We start from the raw sequence: 12,602 nt of genomic DNA, 5'->3' as shown, positions 1-12,602 counted from the left end.
TTACCTCTATTATTACATAGATTTATTGTCCACTTTGTAATCCAAAACAAGTAATCTAATTGTTGTATGCTGCAGTTGTAGTTGATGCAGGAATTACAGCCTTTTTAATGTAATTTAATTAATGTCATTTTAATACCAGTTAACATAAAGATATCAGCAATTATAACTGTAGCATATATATATATATATATATATATATATATATATATATATATATATATGTATATGTATGTGTGTGTGTGTGTGTGTGTGTGTGTGTGTATGTGTATATATATATACATATGTGTGTGTGTGGGGTCAGTGTTATTCTAATTTTATTTATACATTTAGTATAGTATTTATTAATATTTTAATTAGCTTATATATATATATATATATATATATATATATATATATATATATATATATATATATATATATATATATTATTATTATTATTATTTTTATTGTTTTTTTTTGTTGTTAAAGTTTCATTCATTTTAGTTTTAGTAATTCTATGTGTATTTTGTCATTGTGTTATTTTTTTATATTTTTAATTAGCTTTATTTCAATTTATTAGCATAGTTTTTTTATTATTGCATTTTAATTATTTTATTATTAAGCGTTTTATTTTAAATGTTATTAGTTGCAAAGACATTCTTTAAAAAAATTTTTAATGAAAATTCTTAATTTCCGGTTCGTTTTGACTAACTTGATTGATTTTATTTATTGTGCATACCGGTGTGTGTGTGTATGTGTGTATATATATATATATATATATATATATATATATATATATATATATATATATATATATATATATATATGTATATGTATATATATATATATATATGTGCTTCATGTTGAATATCTTTTCAATTTGAAATATCACATTACAATAATTGTAAAAAAATAAAATACAATTTAAATAAACAAAAAGCAGTGAATTAGAAATTCACAGAACTATGATATATCAAATTTGCACTTGTATACTCGTTTACATCATTAAAAATTAAGCTTTGAGGACCTTGGGTCTGTCTTTTACCCCTCCAGCCTACAACAACGAGGACAACGGATTGTCTAGGTCTGTGTCGATGGCCACTGGCCTCAATCACATAGACAAAAGACCCAAAGTGCGCACCATTTTCCCACACAAGTCTGGAAACAACAGCACGCTGCTGAGCTTTGAAGAAGGAGACATTATCACTCTCCTGATTCCTGACGAAAGGGACGGCTGGCTGTACGGAGAGCTGCAGAAAAACAAACAGTGAGTGAGAGGCTGAAATGTGCTGATTTGTATACAAACTCTTAAAATATACACAATTTTTTTTGTAATCATAAAGTAACAATACTAACTTTAACTTTGAATTACACAATTGTATTTCTACTCCAATTAGTTTTTTGAACAATTTTTTTTTACAGATTCATTTAATTAAATATTGAAGAATATTAAAAGAAAATGACTAATGGGTTCATGGTCACCATGATGCTAGGTGACATTGTTTACAAACTACTGTCGTGTTTGCTCATCTGAAACACTGATTGAGTGATTACATGAGACAGGAGACAGATTTCGGTGAGATGTACTCTTTCTTTGAACACCTTCAGATGTTCATTCATGTTTAAAAATGAGAATCGATTAAACCAGCCTTTTTTTGGCTTTACAACTAAAACTTGATAATTGTTGGATGCCAAAATCAGACTTGAAATCACAATAGGATCTATAGGTTTTAAGAATGATGTGCAGGTGAAGTTGTTTGGCTCATGAACATCTCAGATGTACCGAAGAGGCTCAGGAGGTGAAGAGATGTTATGTGTGTACAGCTGCTGGTGCCAGTCTGCAAACCAGCTGTGAAGAAAAAAACCCAGTTCATTGTGGTGTCAGTCAAAGCTACGTGAAGCCCTGTTTGGAGAGAGCAGACGGGGCGGCAGCTTATCTGAGATACAGGACACAGCCTCTCTGAGGACCTGAGGACTTTCAGCAGGTGGAGGAGACGTAATCAGAATAACTCATTTATGGCCGAGAAAGCGAACTGAACATGCCAGCATTCCTGCCAAAAACTGATGTTGTTGGTTTGAGAGAACGCTAGCAGATGGCAAAACAGCATTCAGAGCCGTCAGTAGCTTTGCCACAGAAGTCAGAAGTTGGAATAGAGCTAATTAATAAACTTTCTGGATGAAGACAAGTAATAAAATTATGATTCAGACTTCACTAAATGATTTTCCTTTGCCTTCCGATAAATCCCTCATTTGTATCTCTCCAATGCATTGGCTGCTACTTTGAATATGTGACCAATACACAGCCAGTATTTTTTTTTTTTTTTTTTTCAAAAGTATTTTTGATTGAGGTTCACTTTTGTATTGGCTGTCAATCCATTATTTTTTCTGGTAACTGGGAAACTGTGTATTATTATAGTTGATTGATTCATATAATTATAAAGTTTATTATATATTATTTCAATGTGTAATCAGATATTATATAAAGTTTATCTTTAAAAGAATAATCAACACGAAAAAGAACATGTTGTTATTTTCTCACCCTTAAGCCGCCTTTCCACAGTCTCCGACATTTAGATACAATTGTCGCATTTCTCTCCTAGCGGCAGTCGCGCAGATCTTTCAAACTGATCGTGAAGCAACCGTTACCCTCAGCATATTCCCCGTGGTAAAATTAACATATGAATATATCCACACAAAACAAATGCCCACCCCAAATAAAAACACAGTAGGCTTTATGGGGCTAATCAGTGTTAATAATGACTAAATAATTATTTCTGCCATAATTATTCTAAATCATAATTTCACAGAAATGGTGTTTACAAAATAAGGTTAAAGTGGAAAAATATTGCTAATTTTAACCTCGCGCTCATAGGTTTGATTAAGGCCCCGTCCACACGGAGACATGTTTCACTGTATACGCATACAATTTGTATCGTCCACACAGATCTGGCGTTTTGGGAGAATGAAACTGATATTTTTTTAGACGGGGACACAGTGTGGATAAACGCTGCCTTTGCGTTTTAATGTGGACAGCAAATCCGTATATTTTTTGAAACGATGACATCATCAGCCCACATCTCGCCCCTAATCAGACACCGCTACGTCACGTAACGGCAACAAAAACATGAACACACACTGACCGATTGTCTTTTTATTAACTAACATTAACACAGTTTACCGTATTTTTCGGACTATAAGTCGCACCTGAGTATAAGTCGCATCAGTCCAAAAATATGTTGTGACGAGGAAAAAAACATATATAAGTCGCACTGGAATATAAGTCGCATTTATTTAGAATCAAGAGAAAACATTACCGTCTACAGCCTCGAGAGGGCGCTCTGTGTTTTCAGTGTAGACTACAGGAGCACTGAGCAGCATAGAGCGCCCTCTGGCGGCTGGAGACGCTAATGTTTTCTCTTGGTTCATTTCTCTCGGTTCATGTCAAATTCATTTTGATAAATAAGTCGCACCTAACTATAAGTCGCAGGACCAGCCAAACTATGAAAAAAGTGCGACTTATAGTCCGGAAAATACGGTAATAAATGTATTGTTCCATGTTTGTTAGTACACCGCGCAAGGTTTATGCGCATAGTCCATGTCTTCTTTAGTGTATCTCTGCACCACCTGCTGGTCTGGCATTTATACGACATTGTTTTTTGGTTTCGTGTGGACGCGGATATTTCACGAGACGAGGAAAAAAAAGATTGGATAGGGAAAGCTCTGGCTTTGTGTGGACGTAGCCTAAAATACATCCCACAGTTTGACTCACATAGTTGTTTATGTGTGTTGGTGGTGTTCTGCTTTAAAAACAACATCAAACTTGTCTGAACCCTATAGGGAACGATACATGAAGTCAGACTAGTCACCTAGCAACCCATTAATATGTGCCAAATTACACACAAGCACCAGTTGCTACACGAGGCACTTTAAAACATTACGACGACCCGCTCAGACAGACTGAGTGCTTCTATTTTAAGAAAACTTCAGCCTTATTGACAGTTGTTATCAGGAACACATATAATAAAACAAAAAACTCCATGCAGGATGTTGTTTGTCTTTCCTCGTGCCTTTCAAGAGGTGGAGGTGCTTGTAGAAACTCCCATCAATATTAACATTCCCTTGGATCACAAGAACGTAAAATCCACACCAAGACAAACACTGCCATTGTGCTTAAAATAATGACGGCCCGTCCTATGTGCATTTGCAGTTGTCCGTCACCCCTCACCGCTCCACGTTCAGATGACGGCACTCAGCTTGGATTTCCTTTTTCTGAGAACGCAATGCAACTCTCCATGTTCAGATTGCTTTCAAAATGCTTCTCTCAGTGTTTTATGTCCCATAGTCCCAGACTGTGTTCAGTAAACACTAAGCAGACATTATAACAGACAGGTCCAGATAAAAGCATCCACTCTCTTTTATTTTATCTGACTTAACTTGTGCTCTCTCTGTGTGTGTGTGTGTATTTACAGGCGGGGCTGGTTTCCATCATCTTACTGTCGCGCATACACCGAGCCAGCAGTAAATAACAGGTAATCAGATACCACACACACACACACACACACACACTAACACAGCTCTTTGTTGTCCTGATTAGCTCTGATACTGATCGCTGTGCTTCTGAAGGGAAGGAAACACAAGCTTCACAGCAGTCAAGCCCTATATTAAGACCATAACCTGTTTTATCTCAAAAACCACATCCCTAAGGTATTATATTTTCTGTATTGCATGGATTAACAGAGACCAGGAAATAAGCAGTGCGCCATTTAAAATCGCCAGAAGGGATTGTTTTCAAACAGGTTTCCTGAACACACCCCAAGACCGCTATTGGTTGGACAAACAGTTAGTCCTGCCCCAAACTCACACCATTGGTCGAGTCAATGCAGTGTTGCTGTGCTGTTCTCAAACAAACAGTGGTACCCTATTTAGGGAAATCATCACTGATAACATGACACACTTCAGCTTTAATGGTTGATTGATTAAATGTTTTTTGAGAGCTGCAGATTTACACTCTCTGATTGTCATGAGGGCAGCAGAGAGTGAAACATTAGGAGGCTTTTAATCCCTTGTGCACTTTGCCTCTGATGTTATTCAAAATGTGTGAGGTCAGATCATGCACCTACCTCTGCTAATGTTTGCTTGAAGAACACAAGACTTTGCAAGACAATGCCTTCTGATGTCAAATTAAATCCTATCCTCTTGGACCCTGAGAGGGTCCTGTAATGCCTGATCAAAAAGCCTTTTGTTTTGCAAACTAACATCAGCTGGGTTTCCATCCAAAGTTGTGAATTTAACTTATGCACAAAATTGGAATATCGCATAAAACATTTGCGAAGAAGCACGGTTCCCATCCAACGTGTCAGAGTGCAAAATTGTCACTTCCTGATAAACTGGCACTATCACTGAGAAAGGTAGGAGAAGCCACTGAATAAGTTAATTTTCATATATAATAAATTACTTGTGCCTCAGAGCGAGCAGGCGAAACACAATAAATGCAGTCATTGCTTTTGGAGGTGGATGCTGCTGTTTGACAGTTCTAGGAGACAATTATACAGCAATACTTTGACGAAAGACTTTCAGAAAGACCACCCCAATATTTCAGATGTTGTGCAACAAGATCATCACTCATTTCTGATGCAATACTTCAAAATGCGCAAAAACAACATGGTGATGGAGCACAGAATACAGTTTGCTTATTATGCTTGCTAACATGGTTTGTTATCTCATTGATTAACTTGTTACCGTGTGTAGTTTCCAGGCCTGGACAAGTCATGGAAATAAATGCAATGGAAAAGTCATCAAAACATAGTAGAATGATTTCTGAAGGATCATGTGATACTGAAGACTGGTGTAATGATGCTGAAAATACAGCTTTGCATCACAGGAATAAATTACATTTTTAAGTATATTCAAACAGAAAACAGTTGTTTTAAATGTAAAAAAAAAATAGCAAAAATGACGTTTTTACTTTATTTTTAATCATATAAATGCAGTCTTAAGTGAGCATAAGAAACTTATGCTTAAAGTAGCTGCTTTAGAACGTGATCATAATTCTTTGGAATAGTTTTGTGTTAATTAGTTTGATTTAAACCAAATCCTGGGAATCACTATTTTTTTGCGGTTAAGGAGATTTCCTTTGATAGATACCGACCAAAGCTTATAACATTAAACTGTAGGTGCGTCCCAAATGGCATACTCATGCACTATTCTATGAGGTTTTGTAGCATAAATAGTGTGAGTAGTGCGTTAACACAAAAAAATAAAAAAAAAAATAGTGCACTTTAAACACCCGGATGACGCACTTAACCGATGAATGTTGGACACTTCATGCACTCAACTGTCGCAGCTTTAATTACGTAGAGAAGGGGGAGGGGCTATCAGACTCCAATTTTTAATGACAAAATAACCTTATATAATCATACACTACATGGTTGAGTACATTGTATATGAGTGCATAGTGTATAGTTTGTCATTTGGGACACAGCTTGTGTGTTTGCAACACTATTTGTCAGAGTAGTTTGTTAGTAAGCATGTTAAAATGCATTGTCAATCAAAGTTTCTTCTAATGAAAGGATGGGGTCAGTGTTTTAATGGTGACACAACTGTATTTTGTAGTTTTGCTGGAAATCCTCCGATGCGCAGTAAGAGCGTGGCCAACCTCATGCAGAAGGACCCAGAGGACGACAGGATGGTTTTACCTCCAGCGGACTACGATTCGCCCGTCAGGAGAAACTCCACCAAGAGTCTGATGCAGACTTACACCCCCACATACGAACCCCCGGTCAGTCTTCTTCATAATCCTCCTCTTCTACCACTATGAACATCCCGAGTGCTGCTTTCACTATCCTCCCATCACACTGAGCTCGTAGAGTCTGTTGAGATTAAGGTTAATCTGTGTTTGATGTATGATTGTCGCAATAAAATAGGCCCCAAAATCCCATTTACATATATTGAACTGTATCATAGAGGTGTGAATAGCCTTTCAGAACACTTTAGAACATGCTTCGCAACACCTGGACATCGCAGTGGTAAGTTTTCTGTTGACAAGCATCACTGTCAGGAAAAGTTAAAGTCTAAAATGCTGTTAGGCTGTGTTTATTGAATTCAGCTTAGTTTAGGAACAGTAGAAGCTCATGTGCGTCAGTGTCCGAGAGTCTAGGCTGTGTCATGACGTGTACACAGTAGCAGTCCTCATGTCTGAGTGGATCAGAGGATCAGGATCACTTTAAAGAGGATTGATGGTGGAACAATGCTAAATCCAAACTGCTCTCTCAGAAGAGTGTCAGCTCTGTGACAGCAAAGAATAAACCAAAAGCTACCCTTTCAAGCCCAGCACACCTCACTGTTTGTTTTAGCGTGAACAAGCAAATTATTACTATAAATTGTAATAGGAGTGGGAGATAAAGCAGTACAAGTAATGTAATTTACATATTTCCCTTGAAATTCTGCACCCAAATGTATATACAGTATTACATAAGAATGTAGTAACATTTACATGGTTATGTAATATATGCATACATCAATAAAGTAGTAAATAAATTATTAAATGAAAGAGACATTGATCTGTTTTCGAGCTTAAGAGCTGCAAACTCAAAAATAAGATTATTTGCAAAAAAATCAATGACACATCTGGCATATGCGCAAAACCAGCTTCACATTATGAAACACTTGAAGTGTTGATGCTTAAAACTCAAAACATCATGATATATACACACCTGCAGGTCTGTGCTGTGTGACCACACATCAGTTGAGCTCAGTATGAAAGGTGCTGCATGTAATTTTTTTGACTACTAAAGCATGAAAATACAGTAATTAAGGAAATATGTAAAGTTCATATACTCGTTTCTCCGAAAAACAAAGCTACATCCTGGTATTCTGCTTTGAAATGTGTGTTCCGTGTCGGAATGTCTGTTTCTGTTTTGGTCTGTGTGATTCCACTCACTGCCAATTTACCCAATAGTATTTCGACACCCTGGTTGCAACAATCTGGCAACCCACGTGAGATTAATATATATGCTTGTAAAATTTTCAGATTTGATTTTTGGTGCCCGAGAATTCTTGTAGCTAGACCATATGCAGCTACTAAGGATGTGTAACGATACACTCAAGTCACGATTTGATTCACGATTTTGATTTCATGATTCGATTCACTTTAATTTTTTTTACCAAATGAGATTTAAGACAAATTATAAATTAAATGTGTTTTTTTGTTATTGCTTGGACAAAATGCTGCACATTTGTTTGTAAAATTTAAATATAACACTATAATAATATACTAATATAGCACTTGCCTAATATTGATTTTTTTGTTCGTTTTGATTGCTTCTATTGTCCTCATTTGTAAGTCGCTTTGGATAAAATAAATTTAATGTAAATGTAAATAACAAAACTAAATTGAGATTTAAAAACAAGCCCCAAATAAAATAACACAAAATAAATCTCTTCATATAAACAAAATAAGGCTTTGTCTGTGCTCTTTCCGTTTAAAATGAGGGACAACCACTGCATTTTAATCATGATCCAGAAAAAGATGCTGCATACATGCAACATGAGCAGTTTTTAATCTAAATTAGATTGTATAATTTGGAAATTTTAAGCAAAAGCAGAATGGTTTGACTTCAGTTTTGTGAAACTGTACATGGACCCACTTTATATTAAGTGGCCTTAACTACTATGTAGTTAAATTTTAATTATTAATTTGGTACAATGCACTTATTGTGTACATACATGTTTTTACATTGTACTTATATTTGAAAAATATCTGCACATAGTTACATCTGTAATTAATTTCTGTAATTGCATGTATAATTACACGTTTACCCATCCCTTACACCTTAACACACCCTTAAACTTACCCATACCACCAAATCTGTCCCTAACCTTACCTGTTTCCCTCCTCAATAGCAGCAAAAAAAAAAAGTTGCAATACAATATGAACACAATAAGTACATTGTATTTATTTTTTGATGTAAGTACATAGTAGTTAAGGCCACTTAATATAAAGTGGGACCCTGTACATAAATAGTATCTGCATGAAACAGAAACAGCAGATGAGCTGAACGAGACGAAGATTCACTCTCTGCCAGTAGGTGGCGCTTAAAGCGTTTCCTTGGTTACTGCCGTAAACAAAACAGCACAGCACTTATGAATGGCAATTTGTTTAGCATCTCAACCGATTTGAATCGTCACATATTTTAATTGATTTTCAACGGTTAATCGTTACATCCCTAGCAACAACCTGTCAGGATGTCATTTAATTACATCAAAACACTGCGTTTAGTAAAGAACAACGTTAAAAGAACCAATGTTTTTCCACAAAAACCTTATTCTATATTATTCTAAAAAAATATTTATATAGTTAATTAATTGCATTGATTAGTCATAGAAAATCAGCTTTGCTGGTTTTTTTTTGTTTTTTTTTTCAGAAATGTTGGCAGTCCTTTGTTTTTGTGTGGATATATTCATATATTCATTATACATTCATTTTACTATGGTGAATGAGCAAAGACTTAACGACCCATTGAAAGTTCAGTGAGCTACAGCCTTTGCGGATGAAATGCGACAATCAGACGTCAGTACCCGGGTTTCCATCCAAAGTTGCGAATTTAACTTGTGCACAAAATTTTAATATTGTACAAAGTTTTGCAAAAAAGCACCGTTTCCATCCAACGATTCAAAGAGAACAAAATCGTCACTTCCTGGTAGAACTGGCGCTAGGCTATATATAACAATGAAAGGTAAGAGAAACCCCTGAATATAATAATTTTCATAGGCTTATGTAATAAATTACTTGCAGACGAAACTAATAAATGTGGTCATTGTTTTCGGAGGTGGATCCTGCTGTTTGGGAATGCCGTCGTGTAACGGTTCTGGGAGGCAATTATACAGAAATACGCTGATGACAGACTTTGCTCTGACATTTTTTAAATAACCATAACATTTCAGATGAAGATGTATGAGATTGATCCACTGGTTTGGTTTTTCCATCCCATAGCGCAGTCATATTACTTTTTTGATGCGCATGGAGGAATTTACCCTGCAAATGCGTTTCCATCTCCATTTATTCGCATGAACCCCAAGTCAAAAAACACCAAGTAAAAAAGTTAAGAGGTTTTTATTCAAAATTTGCTGTTTCCATCACTCGTTTCTGATGCGGTACTTCAAAAGGTGCATTAAATAAAACAGAGTGATTGAAACAGCTCATGTCTGAGATGTTAATAAGGAGGCTTTAGAATGAATGGTATTTCTAACACGATTATATATCCAAAAACGTCACAGCACGTTTTATTTGCATGCATGCAAACATGTGGCAGAACTGTGGGCAGTGACACATGCATACCAATGCATGTAAATGAAAGGATTTTGCTTATTCCCAAAAGATCCTGCACTGTTGGGCCGGCAGCGATTTCACAGAGCAGCACGTTATATAAGTCAGGCAACACAACACCAGAACTGCACAACGTCATGGTCCATGTCTATTGTATTATACTCATGCTAATTTTAGTGTTAGGGCTAATCTGATGAGACACATGATCTCATTCCAGGTGCTCCTTTTAAGTTGATGAAGTCTAATGACTCTGAAAGAGCCATCTGCATACATAGCGCTATTTGTTTGGAGGGAGCCCTGATTTGTGATATTTGTGGGCTGTGGGTGTCAATGGCCAGGCTGTGAAACTGGACACTCCTCTCTCTGGACCCGGTGAAATATTAATCACTCACCAAATCCTCCGCCGAGCCCCTGCCTCCCGTCACACATACACATCCGGGCCACGGCTCGACCTTTCCGATGGAATTCCACACGACTTCAACCTGAAACCTTCTCTAAAGCGCTTCCGAATCCACTCATTCCTGCTCACCTTTTGAAATTGTGCACACAATAGAAGTACAGGAGCCAGATCTGTAGGTGCGAAGCCCTGTTGTTCGGCACCTGTGCTCCCTGCCGAGGGTTGGCTCATCGCTGTGGTGAACGAGGGACTCGTGCCATGCAATTACTCAGGCGAAGCTCGTCTCTCCGCCCTGGAAAGCCGGGGTAAATGTGGACACTCTTGTAAAAGCTCCCTGTATTAGAAGACGTCAAGCAGCAAAGGAATTTGTCCTTTTCAAGAGAAACAGAGGCTGTGTTTTTCCACAAACAGTGGAAAAGAGTGCTCACGGGTGAAGACAATGTGTGAAAAATGCTCCCTACCTGGTTTTCTGTTTGCTTGAGAGAGAGAGAAAGAAAACGTCAGAATCTGATACAAGACCGACAATAGATGTGAATCTCAAAAGAATGCAAATGGTGACATTGTAAGCATGAAAGAGCCTGTGTGGACACTGACTTCAGAAAACATCTGACTTGCTCTGTGTTAAACATGATGGGTGTCATTAACATCAAGGTTGAGAAAATTGGCTTTCAGACAAGATAGAGAAGACATATGGCCATGTTGATGTCACGGACAAGATCTTGCTGGTGTCTGGAGTTAATATGCACAGCTGGATTATGATGCCAGATGACCACTTACTGAATTTCCTGTGTACATTTACTGCGGTACACTGTCGTCCTCTAGTGGAGAAACCAGCTCAGCACTCATATCATGATTTGGGTTTTATTCTGAATAATCATGCAGTCCTGGACTGAAATCAGCATATCATGAAGACTTGTGGGTGGACTGTTCTGACACGAGACTGTAAACAACTACCCAGAAACACAGCAGTGCGTTTTTAACATCTGCTTATACATTTGCATCGTATTATTTTGGTTATTAATATGACCTCTTATGCATGTGTTTTGCATATGCATATGACAGTGGCTGAGATTCTTTGCATGCAAAATCCTTGACAGTATATCTGAAAGACTCCCTGTTCGTGGCAGACACTTCCAGTGTTCTGCCCTCATACCTGATGGCCGTAATCAGATCACGTCTGCTTTTATACCAGTCCCAGCAGTCACGCGTCTTTAACGTGAGGTTAACTCGACTCGCGTTTCCAGCAGGACTAGATTCCAGACCATCCGTGTCTTCCTGTTAGACATCAAACCTGCGTGACTGCTGGATGCAGGAATGTGCATGGAAAACAGACGTGGAACAAGAAGCAATGATCTGAACATGTGTTGCACTTGCTGAATTAAACATGCACCATCAAGTAATTTACTATTTGAAATTGTGGCACTCTTTCACACTACTTGTTTTCTAGTGTAATATACAATATGCAGTAAACTGTGCAGTACTAGTAGCATGTCTGTTTCTCAGCTCTTTAATGATTTCTTTTGGGCACTGACCAAACCACTGTGCTATCTGCTCTGTAGATTTGTGACGTGTTCTGCTCTTTGTTCCCTGTAGGCACCTCAGTCGAACGGACTGCCAAAGCATCCCATCTTTGGGTGAGTATCAATGGGTCATTTCATAAGGTGTGTTCGACTTACATCGGCGATGTGCAGAGCGATCAGTGTTTGACGCGATACTTTGATGTCACACACCAATCGGTCTGCACAAGGCCACTTTTAGTCGAAAGCTGATGAAAATGATTCAGGGAGTAGCTCACTGCATAATGTATCCTATAGAATGCAATAAAATCCCCCCATCATTTTAGTTTCTTATTTAGAGTATCATTTCATTAAAAAAGTCACATTTACATATTAAAATAAAATA

At 37.3% G+C, this 12,602-nt stretch overlaps 1 protein-coding gene across 1 annotated transcript in view; it reads left to right on the top strand.

Annotated features, from left to right (window-relative positions):
* LOC127940683 (brain-specific angiogenesis inhibitor 1-associated protein 2-like protein 1) overlaps window positions 1–12,602 on the top strand; it is a 52,253-nt gene that overhangs the window by 38,519 nt on the left and 1,132 nt on the right. Inside the window, exons 10-13 of the mRNA XM_052536156.1 lie at window positions 1,033–1,246; window positions 4,449–4,508; window positions 6,592–6,757; window positions 12,294–12,334. Coding sequence (XP_052392116.1) covers window positions 1,033–1,246; window positions 4,449–4,508; window positions 6,592–6,757; window positions 12,294–12,334 — 481 coding nt within the window. The remainder of the gene's footprint in view (window positions 1–1,032; window positions 1,247–4,448; window positions 4,509–6,591; window positions 6,758–12,293; window positions 12,335–12,602) is intronic.

This window comes from Carassius gibelio, chromosome A3 (assembly GCF_023724105.1).
Source record: "Carassius gibelio isolate Cgi1373 ecotype wild population from Czech Republic chromosome A3, carGib1.2-hapl.c, whole genome shotgun sequence".
In the NCBI taxonomy this organism is placed as follows: Eukaryota; Metazoa; Chordata; class Actinopteri; order Cypriniformes; family Cyprinidae; genus Carassius; species Carassius gibelio.
Note: the sequence above shows the minus strand (reverse complement) of the source record. Positions and strands in the feature narration are given on the sequence as shown.